The sequence below is a fragment of the Osmia lignaria genome, chromosome 14 (genome assembly GCF_051020975.1).
Source record: "Osmia lignaria lignaria isolate PbOS001 chromosome 14, iyOsmLign1, whole genome shotgun sequence".
NCBI lineage: Eukaryota > Metazoa > Arthropoda > Insecta > Hymenoptera > Megachilidae > Osmia > Osmia lignaria.
Genome location: NC_135045.1, coordinates 6,586,341 through 6,612,207, shown reverse-complemented (window position 1 = coordinate 6,612,207; position 25,867 = coordinate 6,586,341). Strand labels below are relative to the sequence as shown.

General features: G+C 40.6%; 1 protein-coding gene across 11 annotated transcripts in view; it reads left to right on the top strand.

Moving 5' to 3' along the window:
- The window catches only part of LOC117605741 (agrin), a 347,580-nt gene that overhangs the window by 125,166 nt on the left and 196,547 nt on the right, over positions 1 to 25,867 (top strand). For 6 of the 11 annotated variants that reach the window (XM_034327402.2, XM_034327405.2, XM_034327404.2 and 3 more), the window contains exon 2: positions 22,376 to 23,890. The exons of the other annotated variants lie outside the window; for them this stretch is intronic. In XM_034327402.2, coding sequence (XP_034183293.1) covers positions 22,567 to 23,890 — 1,324 coding nt within the window. In that variant the 5' untranslated portion in view covers positions 22,376 to 22,566. The remainder of the gene's footprint in view (positions 1 to 22,375; positions 23,891 to 25,867) is intronic. 11 annotated transcript variants of the gene reach the window in all.

The window sequence follows — 25,867 nt, the reverse complement described above, 5'->3', positions numbered from 1 at the left end:
CCGTTATGAAACGTTTATCCTTCGTTGCCTCGATGAAACAACAGTGTTGTCTGATTCTTTTGTTCTATTTCGGATAAAACGATCGGTCATGAGCGGTATAGGGAGCGTTTCGTTGTCCCTCTGACATTTCTTTTGTCGATTAATTAAATTTCAAAAGGTAGCAATTTCCTATACGCAGGAAATGAATTTGTAGTATCAATTATTTTTAAAGGGTAGAGCAAAAGTTACAAAGGGATCAAAATAATAACGATAAAGAATTTTAAAATATTGACTGACATTTTTGGAAATATCTGTACCTGGTACGGTAGATTCTGTAAGATATGTGAAATTGATACGTGGATCGCAGTCGAACGAATAAAACAGGATATGTTCTGTCCGCGACGGGTCAGTGGTTTACGATCCGCTGTTTGTTGTAGTGACAAAGTGGAATTCGGTATTAGAATCGTAGCCTCAGTTCGGAAAACGACTAGCAGAGTACGAACGAGGATCTATGTGGATATTACGGGTTTGTACTCCTGCAAAACTGGTGCACACACACACGTTTGTCATTGTTCACTGAACGCGTTCCAATAAATGTGTCTGGTACTCGCGTGTACGTACAGGCACGAGTACATTCTGAGTATTTGGACAAATGTTTACTTCCAACGAACTATGAATTTCTTCTATGGATAAATAAATAGGCAAACGATGTAAATTACGAGGATAATCATGTAAATTCTTGCGTATCATAATTTATTAGCAAGTGGGTTTCAAAGTCGAAACTCACATATGCTAGAGAAAATAACCAATTCTGAATTCCCAGGGATTCGACCGCGAAAGTTAAGTCTTTTAAACGTTCGATCGGACAGGACATTATCCCCGAATAATCCCATTGGCTGCGATGTTAAGCTCTTTCACGGTATTTTGCGGGATCAATTAGGTCGCAACTTTCGACCGGAGTTGTAATTTAAATAACCTTTCAATGATTTTAATCTCTGAAAATTCGTTAAAAAGATTTGGAGATACACAGGGCTTAAAATAGTCGAAATTAAATTTAATAAACTTTCTTTCAAATGCTTACACGATCTTTCCGAATTTCGTCAAATTTTTCTTTAAATATACACTTTCTTACGTAGTTTAATGAGCTTACTCAGATAATTTGAAACTACCTAAACGAGATGAGATCGAAGGTGCATTACAGTGAATAATGTAGGCATTTCAAATTTGTATATCCAAGTTTGCGCCTCGGGTCATCGCATTAGAAGTTCTCTCATACCGTGTAACGCGTTACAGTATGCTTCAGAAAAGTTGGAAACTCAACTTTGTTGACACCTCATTCATTATTTATTCGCAAGTGTATAAAAATTTTCATAATTGCAAAGCAACTCTTATTTTTTAACCATGAACATTCCAACACAACCTGGGACTTACATTTTCAAATTTAATTTCTTAATGTAAATATCATTTATAACGCTAGATTAGGTTTTAATTATTATTTAGTATACTTAGACTTTAACTTTATTGCAACAGAAGCGATGTAACTATGGGTATTCGCGAGTAGTCGCAGATTTAAGTAGTATAACCCTAGCTATGGTCAGACCAGTAATTCCTAATTCATTAATACACAAATTTCTTTCACTCCAACGCAGAATTGTCACATCATTTTCTTTCGTGCAACTATTTTCTGCATCTTGGACAATTTTTTAATTCCATTTGTTACAATATTCATGTATCCCTATTACGTTTGACACGTGCTCGTTCATCAAGTGGTTAAATTATTTTTCCACCAGCATACTTTTATCATCCACTCTATCAATCCCTTTGCTGGTCTCAATTCGAAAGTTGGATTATCTCTCTGTCTCGACCGATCTTCATTTAATGAATCGTCGTCACGGAAGGATACACGCGTCTCGTCACGGAATTCCCTGGCAGAACGAACGAACGCAACGCGGTTCGGCATTACGAAATAATACCAGCCATTCATAGAAAGTTTCAGCATTAACGAAACACACTCGAAACCCGTCGGATCTTGGTGGTAAAACTTTGCTACACGCCGTTATCCCTGAGATGGGGCGTAGCCGAGCAAATCGTTCCCGTTAAAAACGAAAGACAAGAAGCGAAGCTTCGCTGTAATTGTCTTCCTCGATGGTTGGCCCACGGACGGCTGAGATTCGTGTAAAACTACAGATTACAGAGTATCCCAGTGTTTACGACGTCCCCGTTGAAAGTGTCTCGTGGTTGCACGACGAACGAAAAAGAAAATAAGGGAAAGCTTCGAGCCGGGTAGAGTTTATCGGGCAATTTATCGTCACGACTAACCCTCGCCGCTATCATGGATTGGATTAAAACAGTGATTAGCACGAGAATCGGGCGTGTTAGACGTGCGTGCTCTCCTACGTTATCAGAGCCGGCTGTACGATAGCGATCGGACATTTAGTACCCTCGATAGTGACGCTAATCCGGAGTTACGAAGGAAGGAAGCAGTGGTTGTCAACCGTTATCCCGGCAGGAACAACGCTTTCGTTCGACGAACCCGGACACGCAATCAGAAGGGCATGTAAATTGTAGATTAGCGAACGGCAGCCTCTTCGGACGATCCCTGCGTCGATATTCCGATAGCGAAATGGAAATTAAAACGTTTATGGCCGGTCTAGTCGCGTCGGCTCTGAATCCTGGAAATTCTGTAGGAAATTACGGATATTAGATGATTGGACTAATGCTCGAATCAGGGGAACAAGTAGCGCGGTGAAAAGTTTGCGAAATCTTCATTTTAATCGGTTTTACGCTCGAACTTTGATAGCTGCACGAAAATGGGGCTGAAAATTCATGCAAGCATCAAGGGTCGTGCAATTAACGAGGTAATCAATCAATCACATGAGACCGCCCCATTATGTACCGCTTTCGCATATTTGACATACCATTACACGTAACGTTTACATTGTAATTTTTATCTCAGTTTTAAAAAATCGTAATTTAAGTTGTAATATCGAACTTCGATGCATTTCATAGGTGCCTTATAATTTAGCTTTAATCGTGATTTATAGCGATTGCTAATCTGATCAATCTAGTGGTATTAGAAGTTGACGAAAGGATCGGTAAATTTTCCTAATGCGTTTCTAATGTTACAAAGGAGGATCCATTTCACTGATTGACCAATGATATGATGTACGTCCTCGTGTCATGCGAATGTTGTTGCACCGTTAGGGAGCGGCCGCGTAAAAGTTTCCCCTGTCCATTAATCTATACGTACGCATTAATAATTGCCGTTTATCTATCGATTTCACTTCCAATTTGCCGATGTTGATTTGATACGAAACGATCGCTGTATACTTTGCATGTTAGTCACGGGGATATTAAAGGGTCGGGATTAGGAACAGGGGATTCTCTAATCGTTTTCCGGGGATTGAGACTTCTAATTTGTAGTTCTGAGGGATGAGGCGAGGCAGGAAGGATTTATAGGGCGTTCATTCTCCTGACTATAATTTTCGAACCATCTTTGATAAGTTGTGGAAAGAAAATTCTCTGTAATATGAATTAATTATTTAAATTTCTAAAATTCTTATACCTAATGTCAATTTCTTCATACAGAAAACATTGAATATCGTGATACAAAGTTACATTACATAAATTGGGCTCTTCAAGTTTCAATTAAATTACTGGAATTTCTTCATGCTTTTTGATGAATCCGTAAATAGCCCTTTGAGGTATACCAATAACATTAGATATTCTCAAAAGCCTCAAGCTACTTATAATATTGATTCAGTACAGTTCAATGTTTCGAAACATCAAAGTGCTTATATCGTGAAGGACTTAAGTTTCCAGGAAGTTCGCCATATCAATCTGGAAATCAAATTACCATAAAACATTTATGTCCTATTCCACTAAATGATCGACTTACGTCTACGTTTCAAATAGCAGAAATTTTCCTCCGTAACGAATTGAACGTGCACATGGCAAAACAAGCATCTTACGGAATGGTAATGGTTGCGCGGGGTGCATTAAGCTGGCAATTAAAAGTAGACTAAGAAATCGAAATTCACCGTGCCGAGGGTGGTGTTCAACTTCTTCCTCGAACGCGTGTAAATTTCAGGGAAACGCGCGTGTGTCGACATCGAAAGTTCGCAGCAGTGCCAGCTCGTTCCGATACTTTAATTCTTTCCTTTTTCCTCCGAGCCGAGGGAGAAGGATCGTAAATTCCTTTGAATCGTTTCCGCTTTCCGCTTCATTCTCGTCGGTTCGGTTAACTTCAGTTAATTAACGAGCCGCTGCGAAGCGTGAACGACGAGGAAGAAACGAGTAGATTATTAACCTTTGAACATGCGACTCTTCGAATTTCAACAGTACGTTTTCTTGGAAAGTGGAGAAAGTTTCAGATAAATTTTATGCTGATGATTTTAAAACTTATCTTGTAAGTAATCGGAAACTTTATTTTGAATTCTGTCCATATTTTAATTAAATTTTATTAATCATTTGCATCAGTGTCCAAGTATTGAGTCTTTCTATAAATACGTTGGAAACCCTTATTCAGGAAAACTGACTCACCCCCTTTAGATCAGTATCCTAGATCAATCCAATTTATCTCACCGGGGAACGAATTAAAGCAACATTACGTAGGAATACGATTCACGGAAAGCCGATTCGCCAATGACGCATAATATGGGCTATGTTTTATGCGAGTTCGCACGAATTCGTATCCCCTCGTAGACAGAGAGGGTAGGTTTTAGCGGTTCGAAGAAGAGGCAGTCCGTTAATAGGGGCGAGCATTAGGTTATCTCTGGAGGGTAGGTTGGTACGGGTAGGATGTCTGTGTGGTGGTGCAAGCTTGGCTCTCGTGGAGGATGGACGACGTCGGCTGGCGTCGGTCGTGATTCGGTTGGACACGCGTATCTCTTTGATATATTGCGGCCAGAGATGCGTTTTTTCCCTGAGACCGAACTCTGCCTGCAACCCCGTCGACCGAACTTCGAATCTCTCGTTCGGTTTTTCTCTTTTCCCCTGTCGTCTCTCATTCTCGGCTTGTTCTCTCTTTCTCTTGTCTATAAACTTGGCAGCGAATTATGGCAGTTGGCCGCTCGAAAAATATTGCACCGTTCCGTATCCGCGGAGAAGTTTTCCCAGCCACCGTCGCCCCGGGACTTCGGCGTGTTTTCAAATTCGCTGGCAATATCTTTCACGGTGACGGTTTAGAGGATTGCAAATTGTTCCGATCGCAGACAACCAAAGCAATTAAAAACGTTTCAGTTTCATAAATGAACGAGGTTGCTTCAGCGAGAATCATTGGGGTGGTTTTTTTAAATTTTTTATTTGATGCACCGTTGGATAGAAAATAATGCATCACAGGTATTTGCTATATTTTAGGATAGAATTGATCACTGCTCTTATACCCTCTGAAAGGATGTCTACCCGTAGGTTAGAGTGCACCGTAGAAGTTCTAAATCAGCTTCGGTAGCCATCTAAGCGGCTACCAATCGAGCAAGGTTACAAATTCTCAATTAGCGCTATTCAGAACCGATAAGTCCTTATAACGCGTCCAGTGGACGTTTAATCTCCTTAAATTAACTCAAATTTGATATGATGTCTGGCTCCGATGATTTTGAAAGCGAATCGAGGCGGTTATCAGCTTTCAAATTGATACGAACTTAATTAAAATGGATGCTACACTCGCTAGAAAATCAAACTATCGTCGATGATACTCGTCGTTTCGATGCGCATCGAATTCAATTAATTCGTGCACATAGAGTGAACTTCAAAACGAGTGATATATATATACACAGGGTATCGGTATCAAATTTTTAATCACAACTCTTCGATATTTTACTGAAAATTTAATTCATCATAAATTTTTCGTTCAATAAGAAATTAGATGGTATTAAATATTTAATTCTCGGTGTATATTTGTCACGCATTTGACTCGTGAAGTGTTCCTCTGAAATATTCATTTATTTATTCGGTTCCGATGCTACGGCCGTCATTCGACGATCGAACACTCCAATTAGCTCGACGGTGAAGCACATCAAACGTTGAAAAATTTAGATGAAATCCGCAGGGGTTTCTTGGAAAAGGGGAAAACCATTCAGCATTCTACCGCACGGAACCATTTTTCATATCATCGTTGGCAGGAAAAATTCCGCAGAGACCGGACCGTGGAGCAGTTAAACGATCCTACGATGACTGCGCGAACTTTTCGTTCGCGATATTATTGGCAAATACCTCGTATGCCTGCGTCGCGTCGTTTTTCAACACAGATCCAGGGAAAAACGTTTCCCTAGCCCGCGTACCATGGTAAATCGATATCGAAATTTATCCACGACTAGCATCCCACCGTGTAATCGGATCCTTTTCTTTCAACTGTATTCGTTTTCCTGCGGGTTTCAAGTATCCCAAAAGCGTATTCGTCGAAGCTAACTGGATATGCCGCAGGTTTATTGTACAGATCGAAATTTATACACAGAAATGATACAAAACACTCTCGCAATATTTGCATCGAAAGTTGCTCCATTTAATAATTTCCCCTTTGGTTATTAAATATCTTTTATAATCTCGTCGCTATTCTTCTTCGTTCGCGTAACGAATGAAACGTGTTATCGTTAAATCCGTAGAGCGGAAGTTTCCTAATTTTACGAGCGGCTAAAGATTAGACTTTACGAGGATCTAAGGATTGAATACCATGATTTTTACGAGGAACCGAAGATTGGCATCATCGTGAAGTATGATAGACGGTTGTTGGTGTAGCGTGACGAATATATTACACTATGCATACATCAGATAAATGGAAGTCTTGGAAAATTAGTTGGCTCGATATCGAATCATTGATGCACGTAAGAAACGCCTTTCTTCTTTCCAATCAACTCGGTTCTTCGGATTTCTTGATCCTCTCAATTCCGCCAACGTCGATACGTTTCCGTTGCGTGCACGCTTCGCCGAACGAATAGCTTTCGAGCCAACAATACACGCACGCGAGAGGATTCGTGCTACTTTCGCAAGACGATGCGAACGCGATGTTCCTTCCTGAATTCTTCGGTAAATACGTGAAAAGAAATTCGAGTAGTCCGGGATGGGGGACTCTTTGCTCGCTGATATTGTGCTCGAATTCGATTGCAAAGAACGTAACGTTGCTCTAGAATTTTGTTAGGTATCCATCTATTGTTATTTTAGATATTTCATTCACGTAATTAAAGCTACACGATAGATTTCCAGAGTCATAAACGATATTGCAAGATCGTCGTTATTTATCCTTGTTGCCGGTGATGCTAGTTTCCACGCGCAGGTGGCAATCTAGTTGCAACGCTCTTTAAACGACCTGCAAGCTCGTTATTCTCTCCTTTTTTTATTCTGGCTCGTGTCTCGTGTTTTTAAATTGCTCATCAGACACGGAAATTGCGGATTGTCGGGGAAATTGGAAGGAGACGCGGTGAAACGAAGGCAGAGCTATTAGTTTTTCATCAAGCTTCGATAAACATTTTCACGACTCGACAACAATGACTTGATGGAAAGAAGAAAAGGAAGATTCTGAATTTATTTCCCCTCTTTTGTCGTCGTTTCAACGTTAACAGTGTATTGTAAAATTTAGCAATAATTCCAAGCGAATGATATACATATTTAGATTAACCCCCGTATGGCGGACCATGGAGAGAGGCTCAATTTCAATTTAATTTCGTATTTCGTGGACGTTATTTATTCAAAAAAATCTTTCTCTCCGTTATTCGAAAGTACCATAGAAAATATTTATCCGGAATAACATTCCCAATAACCTATTCAAGCATATTTATATTTAAAAAACACTTAACCGTACGCATATCCATCGGTATAAAGTATAAAGCCTAAAGGGGTTAAAGGTTGCGTTGGTGTGGCGTTACGATACGTTATCGACGTGGGATCGATCGTAAATAGCCGCGAACGAGCTGGAACGTTTACGAGTATGAAAATTGAAACGACGAGGCGTGCTCGAAACGAAAATTGAATCGTCGGATTTCTACCGTTCTCTCGTCCATTACGGCCGGCTAATTCGAAAAACGCACGGATTTCCATTCGGCTTTAAGCAGCTTCGATCGGCGCGACGAACATATTTGCCCGCTCGAGATTGTCGATTGCAAGGTATTTCGGGACAAAGTTGTCGAGATTACACCGGTTGCCGGACGATTTTCATTTTTTTTTCCACCGAACGATCTGTCCGCATGCAACAGGCGATCCAGCCTCATTCGATTTGTATTTCGATGCACCTCGATATCCCTTAATCCTCTTGCTGCATTTAAATTCCTATTCGAATCCTTCGCTAGATGTTCGTTCTCTTGTTTCTATTTGTTCAAGCGTGTTTTGTTGGAATATGAGGCTGAGAAAAAATAAACTTTAACAGGTGATATCAGTCGGTGGTGTGAGATTAAATTACTGATTAGATTCGGAAGAAACATACGACACTCGTACATTGCTTCCGAGTATTCGCACGCTGTCGTACAAAACACTCGTGTTATATTCTCTACTCTCTCGTGTTCTCCTTATGTCGCCTCGTTACACACCAGACGTTTATAGTTGCGTTGTGTTTCCCGCGTAATTGAACGTAATATCGTGTATCCTGTTGTTCAAGAGTTCTGTGCTTTCAGCTTTTCCCTCTTTAACTTCTCTGCACTTTCATCCCTTTCTCGTTCTCTTTCCTTTATTTTTCACTTTATTGGTGTATTTCTTTTTTCTTTACAAACAGCGAACGAGTGTTTTCGTTATCTTGATTCATTGCAATTAAATTACGCTGTGAAGTTGATTTGTTCTTTCAAATACGAATTTCTGTCTCTTATTAAAGCATTAAAATTTCATTTTTAATTTTCTGCGCTCGTAAATTTATTAATCTTAAAATAGCGAGACACTGAGACAGTGATAATTTAATTTTAACCTTATTTTTCTTTGTTAAAAATAAAATAGAAAACTTTCAAAGATTTCAGCGTTAAAGAGTTAAGAACATTTATGCTTTTTGTACAATACCGGAGGGAAAGTGTTTCAGAAAGGATTAAATAGCGCTTCCATTGTGGCATATAGTAACAATAGGAACATCTATCCAGTTTTATCTCAGGATAAAATTTAGATGGAAGAACGTAGCAGCACGTGAAAACTTCTCGGCTTTAGCTTATGAAAAAACTTGGTGCATACTGTTTCAACAGCTTTTCAAAGGTTCAACTTTTACGGGCCAAGAGATGTACGACTATACTTTGGATGGAAGGGTGTTAATTGCTTTTCAAGCTGCTCTCTCGACCATAATTAGAATTATCGCTGTGATACTTGAACGACGGAAATTCTAGTTTTCGAGTACGCGGTTATTGAGGCAATTAGAAGATACCTTCTATTCTTGATCGTGGCTTTTCCTCAAATTGATAATTCATTAAATTAATGAATATTGGAGTGTTCGAATAGATCAAATGAAGAACGAGTGGTTAGATCAATAAATTAATTAAATATCAAACTGCTATGGTCACTGATAGATCTATAATTTCCGAAGTGTTAATGTTATTACGAATTTTCTTCAATATTTCTTTTGAGCATTAGGATCATTAAGACGTTAATTGTCCTGGAAGGATAGTAATGGACGAGTAGTTCATTAAAAGAAATTCAGAACTACAAACGATTCTTTTTATTTCCAATTTGTTCTTTCAGTTTTACGGATATACTGTTTTTACAACTTGCTCGTTCGGGATTTCGTTTAGAAGTCGGAGCAAACGAACTTTCACCGCAATACAAACTGGACCGACAAAACGGTAGTGAAAGTTAAGAAGTTAAGGTATTGCAGAGTTTTTCAAGGCCGCTGACGTAGCCCCCATTACCTAGCTGGAAGCAACGAGTCCAGATTTCTCACCCCCCGCCACCATAATCGGGGATCCTTGCAGGGATATTTTAAGCTGTCCATTAGCATTCAAAACTTTCCAGCACAGTGTGCAATCTGACGGTGCATTTAACTTCTTTCCAGTTATTTTCAAGGTTACAAGAGTTCGTTTCCTCCGCCTAATTGCATTTTATTCGATTAAGAAAAGTTAGAGAAATTGTAATCATCCTATGCTTATCGAAAATGACCAATTATTTAATTAACGAGTTAAAACGGGCGGTAACAACCCTCGGAATCATCTGTAAATCTTTACGATACGAAAGTTCCTGCAAGTTCACTATTGGTAATTAAGAAGAAGGGTCCAAAGTCTGCTACAAGAAAGGAGTCGAAATTATCCGGCTGGTTGGAAACGAAAAATAAGCGCAGCTACTCTTTTTCGACTCTTTCATTCACCCTCCCACCATTTGTTTGCCGCGAAGCGATCGTCAAAGAGCAACCCCCTTAACTTTTCCCACGTCTGGTCATTCAGTTGCTACGTGAAAAACGTGTAGCTGAAGGAGAAGTAACGTGTAACACGGAGAAAGAAGCGAAGAGAAAACTGGAGTCGGGAAAGGGGGTTAGAGAGGGATGGTTGAAGACGAGGAAAGGGAAACACAAGTCGAGGGTTCCATTTCAGGATGTACGAACTTGTCCGTACCATTCCGTGAAATAATCTTCGCCGACCCTTTTACGTGCGTCTGGGTGTCGTCTTTCGCCCTTTCGACCTCTCGATGCAAAGCCTTTCGCCTCTTTCAACCCTCTCTTTTTTTCACCGTTCCTCAGGGACTGCTGCTCCTCCCTCGCTCTCCTTTTTTCTTTCATGGCTTCTCAGTGCCTTATTTTCGCTAGTTATTTCTTCGCGACTCTTTGTTTCGCGGGGAAATCAATGTACTTGGCGGGGGAAAGGGAACGAACGCGAAACGCCGGAAGGGTCTTCCAACGGCGTGGAATAATCGAGCGCCCCGATGACGATTTCAAACGAGACTCGCAAAGATGTCTCCGGTGTAATCGCTTCTGTAACGGCCACCGTTACTATCCTCCACGGTTTATTTCGTCGTTTCGGGATTACTTATAAAGGACTTGGACCTAATTTTTTTTTTTACATAAAATCACCTTGCCGGTTATATCACCCATTTGGCTATATCCTGTACAACGTTAATACCTTTCAACGAAGTAGTAGGTAATACTGTTACACCGTAAACACGGTAACAACGTTCGCACCCTATCTTTATTGGCAATTAGGCGGTCGAGTCGAGTTTTATCAACGAATTTAACCGGTGAGAATCTAAGAAATTAACGATCAGACGACTGTTCACGCGACTGGCCGTAATTCTCAACGAGTTTCCATGAAAACGCGAGCCACTGTGTTTAGTTACGCGGAAACTATTCGAGTCTACGGTATGTAGGAGGGTTAGAGTGTACGTACGTCCAGGAATAGCTAGGGTGTATTACTCTGCTATTATCAGAGTTTAATGCTTAATATTACATTTTGCGCGAGTGTGCTCTATTCTAGCGGTACGTGTTACCTGGCTATGTGCAGCTATTGTTACTGGAAAGTTCATTATTGGAGTGATTTTTTGTTTCTCAATACTGCAGGCAATGTGATACAGTAGCTGATAGAAATGGAATTTTTTGAAAAATGAAATATTTCAATTTTTTCGCTGCTCCAGGAAATAATTGTTAAAAGTTGTATTTTTGAATTCGAAGAATTGTTAAATTTTTTGAAACTATCACGGCATACGTACGTTGATTCTATTCACAGTACTTCAAAAAATTGAAAAATTTATGAAATATCGAGTCGGGTGACACGTGGAGACAAAAGGTTGAAAATCGAAGGGATCAGGGCAGAAACAAAAATTAGGATAACCGTGATTCAGAGTCGTCGAGGAGGACGTTTCACGCTGCAATCTCGACTGGTCGTTTGCGATTTTACGGTTTTGACGCGTAAAAAGAAAATTTTTCTATCGGCGACGAACGACTCTCGGCCAGCCGTATTCGTTTCGATAAAATTTTTTCCGTTCGCTGACCGTCTGCGCGTACAGAGAGCAACAGAAACGGAGACGGACAGAGATACACGGATAATGCGAGGGAGCGAGGGACACGTGCGAATTGAAACGGAGAATGAAAAAATTCCGTGAATTTTCTAGCCTCGGTGCGCTGTTACGTGTATAGCTAAAAAATTGTTACTTGTAGCACACGAAAGTTGCTGCAGCGGCCGTGTTTCGCCGGGCATTTATCATGTCTTCTTTTAATTACTTTGTAACGAATGTTAAAATTATAAAATACGCGTACAAGGAACGCGTATGTAGCATTCTGGTTGGATTTTAATGAAGCCGGCTTCGATTATTTCGTAACATCGCATGGTGATTATTGAGCAACGCGAGTGTCTCTACCGTCTAATTAATGCAGGGTTCTTGTTAGTAATGCGTTGATTCTATGTAGATAAATATAGTTATTTTATTTGATACAGTTTTTCTTCGATCCTGTAGAAAATAGACATCTCCTAAAAGCGAGTTCACGATTAGACGAAGGGGATCGGGGATCAAAGTCTTATCGGAGATAGCAGAGGCCGGTGAAGCTATTAATGCTCAACTTCGATTAATATATCGGGAATTAGGGTTTCGTCCAAAGTTTCCTGCCACCCCCGGTAATATTCCTGCTTCCTATATTCGAGATAAGGAGCTTATTTTTTCAACCACCTAATACGTACGATGTCCAGTTAATTTAAGTAGGATAATAAAAATAAAATATTGTCAGTTTACTAGAATTTGTTTATTTAAAAAATTCATAACGTGCTTTTTGTTCTCTAATTTAGAGTTTGATAAATATATAAAGCTTGTCCTAAAAAGGTGTTTTAATTAATTTTAATGAAAGGACGAAACGAACTACGAACACCTTGAAATCATTATTAAGGATAAACAGAGGTAATTGAATAACAGAGTTTCGTTCAAAAAGAAAATTATTGAAGCTCGTGACTGACAGAGCACCGTGTACGTGATCGAGGGCATCGTTCGACCGCAAAGTTGAACTAGAGAGGCGAAGCTTATCAGGGCTGCATGCCCATCCGATACCATCCTCTTCGATAGCCAGACCTCTCTGCAGCTGATTATCGATGACCGAATTTCGACCAGTGAAATCGCGTGGAAATGATCGATGTCGATCCACCCTCACTCGTTCTCCCTTTTTCTCGTTTTATTTTCTGAAAACCGATAACGAATATGATATATTTGCGGCAGGTAATTGACGAGCATTCGCGATTAAATTAAATTCTATTATCTCAAAGTGCGGTTGATAAGCAATGATTATTAATGGAGTAAAAATGGTGTAGGTCAGGTAATGACTGTCGCGGTAGATGTAGCTTAGCATTCTTCAATTTATTATTTCAAATGATAATAATTAATGTAGCAAGTTTTCAAATTGGAAGAGAAAAGGAGCGTGTTATGGAAGAAGGTAATTTTGATAATAACTCGTGAATTATTTAGATCGAGGGAATATTTCTTCCGTGATCTTCCGGAGAAAATTGAAATAAGTTTGTACAGGGCAGGGGAAGAGTAACTTTGTTAAGAAAACTTCATCTCGAATCAATTAATTATACCATCGTAATTTGGATTATACTTCGTTGCCTACGAAAGTGTTCGATATTACATGGAAAATGAAATTTTCCTCCTGATAAAATTCATATGCTTATTTTGAAATAAAAATAAACGCACGAATAAATTCAACCGAGTAAAAGTCAACAAAGATAATTTTTAATATTATTATGTAAATTATTCATGGAACAGAGGTTGCAGAGATATACAATTCCTTTGGTATTAATAGTAGAATAAGCGTCTGACAATAGACGGTCTACTTCCCTTTATATTCTGCTCCCACTTTACATTTCCCTGTTTCATATTCCAGAAAGCGATTACAGTTAACGAAATGCAATCTTGTCGCAATTTTTAATATATATGGATAAAGCAAATGAGTTCATTAACAAGCGTATAAGAAGCAAAATGCAGATTTTATTTACAGGGGTTTGTTGATTGTAGAATGAGAAATTCTCTTCTTCTAAATTTTTTATCCTTCTACTTTTTTTCCTTAAAAAAGGTGAAACGATCGTGATAGCTTTTGGTAAGGGATGCGTTATCGTCCGATGTTTTTTTATGCCATCATTCAGGCGGTTTGGCGGAAAACGTGGCGTAATTGCGGTCCGTGAAACTAATTAATTATGCAGGGATGGATCGAAGAAGAGCGTTTTTTTCCCACCGTAATTCTCCGCAGCGTTTTTTGCTCCCACGATTTTTTATTTTCGACCCGTTCGTCGTTTTCATCCGACCTAACTAACATTTTTAGGATCTCTTTATTCCTCTCTTCGAACCTTTTCGCCTCTTCTGCGGCGATCGTTCCTTCTTTTTTCTTGGTCCGATTTCCCAGACTAGAGGAGCTCGTCAATCGATGAAATCGCATTGTAAGTCGTCGATCTAGCAGACGATGGAATATCTTCCGCCTTTGTGAGAACACGTAGACGCAGGCATGCGTGATATCGTCGATGGAACGCATCCGGAGGATATTTGGAAGCGGAAAGGTATTCAAGATTTCTCGATTTCACAATTTACTTTGCAATATTTTTCCGTCGGCCTGCTTCCTTCCAATTTCTCGCGATATAATGTCTTTTCGCGAAGGTATCGAAAGTTTAAAGATTTTCCTTTCTAAAATTTTCGATCGGCAATTATTTCGTCCGATAAGAAATTCTTCGAAACTAACAGGGAAATTTACTCGGTACAGCGATGAATATTTCATTCAACGACGGAGCAGTTTATTAAAGGAAGAAGTTTTCGAAAGTACACAGCGAGCTCCGAGAAATGTTCGGTCACGTAGACGACGACAAATTGTTCGGTACACGGTTAATCGCGTTACGTTAACGATCAGCGGCGTGTAATCTAGCCACGTTTTGAAATTTAGAACAATCGGAGGTACGAGGAGCATTCGAAGTCGTGAGCTCGATCAAGGAACACCCTCGATCGGCTCCTTTTCGATTTGCCGCACGTGAGCCGTGCAACCGGAAAATCTCGTAATCGCTTTCGAAAGTCGAACCTAATTGCGTTTGTTCTGCGCTGTTGATGTTCGATTTTTATCGGTCGAACGAAACCATTGCGCGAAATAACGTTGGAAAAAGGAATAATTCGCTGAAACAATATTCTTCTTCTTGTATCTACAATATCCACAGTATTTTCAGAGGATAAATGAAAATATTGTGAATGAACATATTCTTGCAAAGTTTCGACCGAAGGATTGTATTTCACCGACCACTTAATTATTCAACAGTCGTTGAAACTTCTTTAAGATTGGCTTTATGACACCGAGAGCAAGAATACTTATACTTTAAAGAACATCCACCGAAAGTTTGCGAATTAAGTGATTGGGTTTACAAGTGAATGAGCAGCGGTGGCTTTGGAAGTTGCTTCACGGAACAAAGTTTCTTGCCGACTGCAAGAATTTTACTATCTTGTTTCGTTTTTCTAAAATGGAAATGAGAGGTATTTATAAAGAGTTTGAACTCGTTTGATGGAATTCAAGTCTTTAATATTAGTCTGAAGAAAAAATTCATCGTCGACCTCTCGATATCGTAGTCTCGTCGCGCACAACGGAAAAATATAACGGTAATAACACGGCCTGGAACGAAATGGCCAACGAAAGGGTGTCGCCCACTTCCTGTTTAAGTATTTATTTAACGACGAACCGGTGGAACACGAGGCGGGAAGAAAGGAACGAGGGAAGAAGGCGGAACGACGCGAGAAATAAGAGGGCGGGGTGAGCAGAGGGCGGTCCATGTGAAAGTTCTTCCGGTCGAGACGCTGTAGGGGTACGAAAGTGCCCCCAGGGGCGTACTGCGGACTTTTGTCGGACACAAAAGTACCATACTGGGGGTCGGCTAACGGACACGTACACAACTGTACCCTCTACCCGTACCATTGTACTGGCACCTTGCTCTTTCTCCTTTCTCCCACACCTGCACACGATCAAACAACGCACCCGTACACCGGCGAAACGAAACAGGCTCTATCGTAGCCGCGAACCTTGAAAGCAAAATCCACTGCGTTCGCGTTCAAGTTCTATGGCAGGAATTACTCGACGTCACGACGTCGCGATTGTTACGCTATAGAAGTTGAAATAATTGTCGGAGAATAGGGATGGAGAAATTTTTACGATTATCGCGGTGAACACCATCGGGCTTCTGGGAAGGGTTTACAAGGGAGACCGAGATATATTTTACCCTCGTGTGCTTACGCCTTTGGGAACCACAAGTCCCTTTCTTCATGATACTCCAGCCTCGTGCGTGACTTACATTTTTTGCGATGGAATATTTTAATGATTCGGGAAGTCTGAACCTGTTAAATTGAAGATCGAGGGTGTTATTTGTTTTTTCGTAGACGAAATCATGAATAATTTAGTGTTTTAAAATGAGCGGAAAAAAGCAGAGAAATTAAAAGATACGAGAACATCAGGTTTGAGGGGTGATAGAAGTAAAAAGGTAGACATAAAAGTTAATTCGAACGATGTACAATCACTCTTAATTTTCCCTGGTCAATTTGTCGTTCGAATTTCAACCGTAGAATTCTGCGTTACCGTTGTTACAATTGCGAGACGAGCTTTTGTATAGTTGCACGCTCGTTTTGTGCGGCCGAAACTGAAACTCTGGGCTAACCCTTTTCGCTCGTCCCACGCCCCTTTACCTCTCAATGCTCCACTCGTAATCCTAACGTTTGATTGCACCTATTACGCTTGAAGCACCTAATACGTAACTTTCGAGACTCGCGATAGGTCGGTGCAGCAGTCGGGTAAAATCGATTTCACCTGTGCCTCACCTTCTCTGTTCGTTCACTCTTCTCCTCGTTTTACCCCGTCGCTTCTCCCTTGCTTTTCCCGTTTGCTGTCTCAATTACGAACAAAGGCGCGATAGGGTTACACCTCGTCCCTTTGTCCTTCGTTTTTCCTCGCGTTTCAGATTACTCGACCATTCCTCTGCTCGGTTGTCCAGTAAATTGTGTTTCTTTCGATCGATCCCACTTTTAGGGTATACTGGAACGCATAGATTCATTTACATGTCGATGTACTGTCTGGACGATAATTGAATTTTGGGCAAACATTGAAATTCACTAGTAAATGTTCAATAATTGGATTATGAAATTGGAAAATAAAAATTTTTCAAACCTTTTCAAAATTATTCGCTCAAGTCTTTGAGTTTTTTAATAAAAAATTAGTTAATTGAAATTTAGAAAATTTTATATTAGATAGTGCATAGATAAGATTTACGAATGAACGGCAGCAAAAATCATTCAGCGAAAACATTATTTAGTCGATGCTGGTCCTTTCATTGCCGATAGGTTCGTTCGGGTAATCTGTTAATTGCTTCGTTGCATTTGAATGTGTCTCTGCTCCTTTGCCCTTTCGCTGTTTCAACTGTATACACCGTGTCCATCAGTTTCATGCAATATCTGCCAATTTCGATTAACTTTTGTCGTCGGCCTCTAGATCGATCAGTCTCGGCCAGGATTTAATCGTTGTTCCGTTGGTCACTTTAATTACGCGTTGCACAATCAATACCAACGTTGGAGTTTCATAAACAGTCGTATTGAAACGAGAACAGAGGAATAAATAGGAAAAGAGATATCAATAATGAAACACATTTATTTCATTCTAGAAGCAAGCAATTTATTTACTTTATTTTCACGTGGATTCATTAATATCTTACACAGTCATAGGGAACTTGTGCATTTTTGCTTTTTTATTTTTTTTATTTTAGAGAAACATCCGTTCGCGAACTACTGTTCTAAAAGAGCCGTCGAAGCGTTTTCATAAAAATTCAACGAATGTTTTATCAAACAACGAAACATTTCCCAAGCGTATCACGCACGAAGTTTTGATTTTTGGAGTTTTCATGAACTGGAATCGATTGTTTTTGTAGTTTTTGTGCGATAGCCATGTTTTTTTTGAAAGCGGCATTTCAACGTTATTGTTTCATGAAACTTTCATGTCGTTGTGGTACATTAGTTTTAATATTGGCAGGTCAATATTAGCGTTTAGCTATGAATATATTATTATCATTTAATATTATATTATTTATACGGTATTAATTTTATTTTATTATTCATACATAAAACTTAATATGACATTAATATTATAATATCTGTTGAGTAATTGTCTGACCATAGATGGTCATTTTCACTGTGATAGTGAACATTTCTAAAAAATTACTTTTCTAGAACACATTTTTTCATGAAGATATCAGACTGTCAGGTACATCGTATTTCGAACGTAACACGAATTTCCTTTCGAGCCGTTCATGTTTTTACGCTCGAATCAGCTCGGACTGACCGAGCGCGAACATCAGCCGTCGCGTGGAGGAGGACATTAAGCATTCAAAGGGACGGTAAAAAAGGAGACGCATTTGCATCCGACGGTGCAACTGCGGCCTGCCGGAAAAACATAAATAATTCAACAGTTTTTACGCGAGCGTCGAAAAGGGGAACGGTGCCGGTGATTCGGGTCGACGCGACGCGACGCGGCGGGAAAAGCGGACTCGATCGGAGCGTGCCAAATTGTCAAATAAATGCATGAAAAATGCTTCCAACGACTGGCGGAGAACGTCAGGAAGAAGCGACGGTTTTAAAACGGAACTCACCTCGATCGGCTACGAAATTTCCATCGAAAATGACGCTCGTGAGTGTTCGACTGTTTGAAATTATTGAAGTCGTCCGCGTTTCCATCTTGCGCGAGCAACTTTCGGCACGTCCGAAATTGATGAACGACCATTTCTGGTGCATGTTAGTAAGTAAACTGTGGACGTTCCCGTCGACTGAAACGTGGCTCGTTTTGAGAAAAATACACCAGGGAAAGATACACAGGGTGTTTCATGAAACTAGGATAAACCGTGTCTTTAAAGCGGTTCCAAATGACAAAATGCATTTTTGTGCATCGGTGCATCCGAAAAGTGCAATTGCACGTTTTTGATTAATGAAACTCTATACTTTTGAAAATTTTAAAAATAGAACATTTTTGTTATTCAAAGTATTCAGACCGTAGTACTAGAAAATTGAACAGTCGAATGACAGGGAAGTCGTATCGGTAAAAATAATCGGCTTCGGGATATCGGGAAAGTTTTAACGGTGTTTAATTAGAGAAAATAGTTTCTGGTAGTATTGGAGAACGAACGCGCGCATCGTGAGACGTTAGTAATAGGAAAGGCATGAATGCAGAATGGTTGCAGTCGGTGGAACGTTCGCTTGGTGACAATAATTGCCGACTGGTGACGAGCACGAGGGGACGGAAACCCGGCGAATGACAAAAACTGACAGCCGGAGAGATTACCGTATGGATTAATGTTACGCTTTGTGTCCTCTGTCTCGTTAGAACTTTGCGTTTGTACTCGTTGCTCGCGGTCGAGAGGATTACCCTGACGTGGATTGTACTCGTTGAACGGGATTGTTTCACTGTTCTTTGCGATCGATTTGAAACTGTCGGTGCTTCGAAATTACAAAGAACAAAGTAATTACTGCTGCTATTGTTTCGACTTCATCTGTTTTTGTTAGCGCACTGTTATCAGTTTTTCGTAAGGGATGTAATCGATAGTACACAATAAAATTTTTGGATTGTTTCAATTATGCTAAAGCAATTTATGAACGATAAGCGAGAATAATTATTCAGCTTTTTATATATTTTTGGTAAATTTCAATAGAATTCTTTGATTAATCCATGACTTCTAATTTAAAAATCCCAATCAAAAAATAGCCATTCGGAAAACAAACGCGATCAGAGTTTCCTCTGATTCTTTTCTAACGATTCAATCACTCAGAACGAAACGTTTAAAAGTACAATGCAATTTTTCCGCGGACACGTGCACCATCCATGGACCAGCAGCGCTTTTTGAAAAGCGTAAATATCCCGTTTTAATCCCGGTTGTATTGTCATAACGAGGTGACTCGTAATTACGAGCATCTTTTTGCGAACAAACGTCGTTGGTTTCAACGAGAAACATAGAGAGGGAGAGATGGTGGTGCACGGATAGAGCATTTAACGAGTGGCAATCAGGAAGCAGGAAACGGAGAATGCCTCCATCCTGCCTTCCACGGACCGACGACCATTTTTCCTCGGTCCGTCGGGTCACCTAGCTTTTTATAATTCCTGGCGAAACATTCTTTTTTTTTTTTCGTCGTCGTTTCCGTTTTGACCCTGCCCCTTCTCGTAGCCGGATCCTTCACTACGCCCATCCTGTCGTCGTTTGCATAAAGTGAGCTATCTACGCTTTTAATATACGCAAATGAAGTTACCCTTCGGAACTAATCATATTTGCATGCGAACGGCCATCTCCTTTGAGCCTTTGTCGTACTTATTACTACAATTTAGGTGCCGGAGAACCTTTCACGACCGAAGGCCGACCAGCATCGTAATGTCGAATCGATCAATGATCGATTCTTGTTTAGGCGGGAAAGTCTCGAGATACGTTTACTCGCCGTCTGACCATTTACGGGTTGCTACTACTTAACCGCGTCGGCTATTGTTGCCGTGGGACGTCGTCTTTATTTTACGGCTATACTACTAGGTTAGAATTCTACTATTGACGCTGAACTCTCAACCGGTGATTTTTTGCTATATTTTGAGAACAGATTTAGTCTTCTGTTTTCTAGCAATTTTATTATTATTATTTGTTTTTCCTGTTATGTTTTAAAAAATTCACTGACTGCATTCAACCGACCTGAATATTTTTTTAACATTTTTTTTTTTTAAATAAAGTAATGTAGTTTCAAGCTATACACGTTCCATTTTTCTCTCGTGAAAAATGGAAACAAGGTATGTTCTTTTTTTCATTCGTTTTATAATATTTGCTCGGGATAATTGAAAAGTATTGAGGAGTGTTTGCTAACTATAATCACGTATATTAGCCAATCCTTTCAAGACTATTTGTAAGATAAATTTATATAATGCGTTCCATTTGTTAATCAGAGAAAGAATGATAAGCGAGAAACTTGCTATGAAACGTAAATAAACGTCCGGTTCGTTATCCGAAGCGCGATCGTGATATTCAAGAATCTATTTACTTTGGAAACTAACTTGAATGCGTTTTCACCGCGAGTCTCCGTCGTTTTGTAAGAACTTCGCCGTTAAACTCGTCACGTTTCCATGCGAGCAGAAACCTCGTGAGACGATCGAGAGTAATTCAGTTTGTAATCTCGCCGGTCCGGAAATCAGGACTCGATCAAAGATTTTCAATTACATCGAGGAACAAAGTTTCGTTTTATCGACGGTCGACGAGTCTCGTCCACAGGACGAGAATTACGCTATTATATTCCATTAATATGGAAGCACGGTTTTCGCGCAAAATGGATACGAATGAAAGATAAACATCATTCCCATGGGACATTGTTTGTGGAATACTCATTGTATACTACATGAGAAGTAAAGCAACTATGACGAACTAGAAATTATCGAGAATTTCAAGTTTTGTCGTTTCATCCTAATTAGATTGCTTAAGTTTATGCATTTATAACACGTGAGATTATAGTTGACAAATTTCCCTCAATTCTAATCAAGTAGTTATAAATTCCCTTTTTTTTTTAATGACTGAACTATGAGACCACCAGCTATAGATTTTAATTGATTGGATCAGGTTCATTACATCAGCGGCTGCGAATACATTAATTAATTATTGATCGAGCCGTGCTCGTTTCTACCAGCGAATTAATACTCACTCATATTTTTCCTGGATTTCAATTAGCAAATATACGTTTATTCCATGGTTCGAAGCTTCTGAGTTTTAAAGATTATTTTAGCAACACTACGGGAAACTCGTTTCGATGCGTGTAACCGCAGATGTGTATTTTTCAATCGTGGATTGTTGGCTATTATTGCAAAAAAATGGTTATAGAGTTTTAGAAATACCTATAAAAGGGTTAATAGGCTTCCAGTAAGTAATATGTTGAAAATTACAAGAAATTCAATGATTGTTATTAAAGATGTATAGAAGATAATAGAGTATCGATATGACTGTCGCGTAAGACTTGAATTTCCTTGAAATTTAGTCGGTTCACGTCAATACGGGTCTAGTATTATCGTTTGCTGCAACGAACGTTGCATTTCGGTCACGCACGATCGAGTATTATCGTCGTCATTGTTGTATCGACCATTCGTGAGGTAGCGAGCATACGGCTGTAATCGTAGTCTAGAGAAGCGCTTACAGAATATTGCGGCCCTGAACACGCTGTACCGAGATCACATATCGATAACCGATTACGGATAAGCACGGTCTAAGAGCTTGGCGAACCAGTGAACTGACTTCGAGTCGCATTATAGGATTGCGATGGTACAATTAAAAAGTATCCATCACCACAGACGAATATTTTAATCTTAATCGCATGATTCTATATAACATCCTTAGAATAATCAATATTCTATATTTATTAATATAAACTATTCCCAACTATAAGTCCAGCAATAAGTAACAAAAATCTAAATTTTTAAATCTTCTTACTAACACAATAACACCTCTAACCCGTTGCTTTCTTCTCTTCTTTTCAGATCCACCGTAACTCGCCCACTAACGCTCATCTTTCAACCAACCAACTCCCCGCTAACAATCGCAGAAATGCGCCCGAAGTAGTAAAGAATATAATTCGGCAAGACAACCACGCGAATCGGAGAGAATCGAGTCGCACGAGCGGTCATCGTGGTCGTTCGTCGCTCGAGATTGATCATGCGAATTCCTGAAAATGCGCAGGACGAGCAGCAACGGTTTGAAGCTCGACCTGACGGAGAACACGCCAGGTAGCTCGTTGTCTCGGCTGCCTAACTTAGTGGAGCATGCGGAGACATGTCAGGCCCTGTCCGCTGGGACCGGTGAGAATTTAAGCAGTAAATTGCCGAACGTGGTCGAGGGCTCGATGGACTATGGTAGCGAGCGTAGATCGTCCCGGTACCTCGAGTACCAAGACTCGAAACCGTATCAGGATCCTCAGACGACTTCCGGACTGCCGTCGTACGAACAGCAAGCCTATCATGATCAGTCGAGAGGTTACAGGGGATACGAACGAAAGCCGTACGACAGGGAGGATATCGAGCGATACGATAACAGAATTTATCCAGAGGATAACCTGAGGTACGATCATCGAGGGGATCAGAGAACGTATCAAGAGTCGGACTTGGACGCACCGTACGAGAGAAGCGATGCCCAGAAGCTCAGCAGGGCTTATCCCACGGAGTTGCAGGAAGCCGGGGCTAGAAGGTACTCGAGAGACCTGACCGATTACGAATACGCGTCCCGATACGCGGAGGAAACGCTGAAGCTCGAACCGAAGAAAGATCCCCATCACCATCATCATTCCGGGAAAGTGTACGAGCCGACTCCGTCGAAGGGTTACGAGTCCGGGGTGAAGACGCACGATTCCGCTTACGAATTATCCTGTTCCGCGCAACAGGATCTCGGTAACCGGAAATACGAGAGCAAATACCATTCCGTTAGCAAAATGTACGGTACATTGCCGAGGTACGAGAGCAGCAAGTCGTACGAGCCCAGATCGTACGAATACGAGGAGCAATCCTACGAAGGCGGTAGCAAAGCTTACGAGCCTTCTAAATACGAATTGACTAGCTCGAAAAGCTACGAGAGGACCAAATACGATGGTTCGTCGAGCTCCAGGTATCAGGACAAGTCGTACGATCAGACGTTGAAGATCGGTGAACTGGGATCCTCGTCGTCTACCGCTTACGCGAGAAAGACACAGGATCAGGAAGAGACTAACGCGGAGAAAATGAACGGGTATAGAAAGAATAATTTTGAAGCCTATGGGGTTTACTCGGATCCTGAAGACGATCATGGTTTTCTGGCTGAGAAGAAGACACCGCAGTATCCTTACAAGGGTGTCGTGGTGAACGTTAGCGGGGAGTCGAGCGTCATTGATCAGAAACGGACCAAGGATGGCAGGCAGACCGAAATGCCAGGAAATCCTTGGTGCAGGCCTACTATACTCTTACTTCTATTGGTACTGCTTGTTGTTATCTTCGTGTTCGTCGCTGGGATACTTCTATACTTAAACTGTAAGTCTTTTCACTCGCTCTTTTCTGCGAATATTTATCGCATAACATTAAATTTTTGTCATTTCTATACAATCGCGCGTTACTGAGAATTTAATTTTTAAGAGGATGGAAGTTCCTCTTTTATATTAGAAATATTAAGCACGATTATTAGTGTCTTAGAAAAATTAGCACGATGCGTTTAGTTGGAAAATCAAACCACGAAACAGGGGAAAATACGTAAAGGCTAGTTTATTCAAACTCGACGTTTTCATTGTACCTGAACGTTTACCTTGGCACCGATGAAAACCGTTTAAAGTTATAAGTCACGTTTCACGGGAAACGACTGGCCGTTAAGTTAACGGCGAAAGGAGGGCTTGTTAGAAGGCTGCGAAATGAACGAAGTTTCAGCAACGGCTACAAAGACTTCTCTCTCGTTTCTCGAACGCGTGCTAATAGTACGTTTGGACCGTGCTCCTTTTTCCTCGTTTTCCATCATTTCGCTTCTTTGCTGGCATCCAAGCGATTTCAGAGGGCCATTTAGTTAATGAGCATCCGATACCAATTATTTACGGTCGTTCGTGTGACCTCCATAATAATGTTGGATGTTTTCAACGACGACGACAACGACGAGGACGGAGACGAGGACGACGTCGACAACACGTGCTGTCGATACGTTAAGCCCCCGGACACGGTTGCTGTCTCCTAGGCAGTTTTATGTGTCGAATTTGACATGCTAGGCACGTACAGACTTGCCACTAGCGAAACTGTTCGGTTGGAATTACAATTCTAGGGGAAGGGTAAATGGAAGAAGAGGGTTTAAAGAATACAGGTGGACAAAAGTGATGTACACCATAGAAATCTACTTTATTGTCATTGTGAACACTTGGACCTGTTAAATACGACAATATTTTGCAACTCTACATTTCTTACGGTTTTCCAAATTATTTTTGATCCATCAATCAAATTTGTAGGAGCCGGTTGTGCTCAGTCGTCTTCTCTTGTGAGAAGGATAAGCGAGAATTTTTAGTCATTGTTTTTCAAAGACAAGCAATTGTGTTTATAAATGAGTAAACTATTATTTTTACGTCGCAAAATCGTCCTACAAGTTTTAAGCTTCTTATTGATGTACCATTTATGAATCGTCCTGTATGTCGCTCGTTAAAATCTCTTCTTTCGTCCCTTCTATATTCGCGCGGAATTCGACCGTTCGACAAACGTGGAACGGAAACAAAGGAAGAGCAGAGAAAACCAAATTTCAGCGTTAAAAAGGTTCAGTAGCGTTTCACGTTGGTCGCAGCGGATAGGGCCGGTCCGTGCGCATTTTTTCCCCTGCGATTTCCTCTCGGTCCGCTATCAAGCGACAAAAAGGTACTTGGTCGAACATTGCGACAAATAAAAGCGGCTCTCTGTCCCATCGCGTCGGAAAAATAGCAAACCTGAGAGTTGTGCGACGTTTGGATCGGGTGCCTGCCCGTTCACTGGTATTCCGAGTGGCTGCATTTGGCAGCGGTCGACAGGGGCGTTTGAGCGATTCCGTTTATTTTCGGGTCAAGTTTTCGCCCGACCGCTTCGCAATCAGCCGTCGCATTGTCCTGGGGACAATACATTTACTACGAACGGCCGGAGTATCCGCGTAGAGGAATTTGTCGAACGCCAACCACCCTCTCTGCGTTCTTTGCCCAACGACGCGCGACGCCAGTCGAACGTCGTATTTTCAATCTCGGATTTTCGGAAATTCGATTTAACCAGGCACGTTTTGTGCCGCCAACTATCTGCCTTCAACCGTAGAGTTTACTTTCCAGTAGAATTTCATAGGATTCCATGGGTAATATGCGGTGTGTTATTTCTCACGAGCAAACTCCGTGCTCTCGTGTCATTCTAATGTCCACTTTCGAAAAGATTATCAGTTTCATTGCATACCATGGGGAAAATATTTAAAAAGTTTAATACAGATTAGGTGTCAAATGTAATTAGACTTATACCGTTCTCGAAACGGTA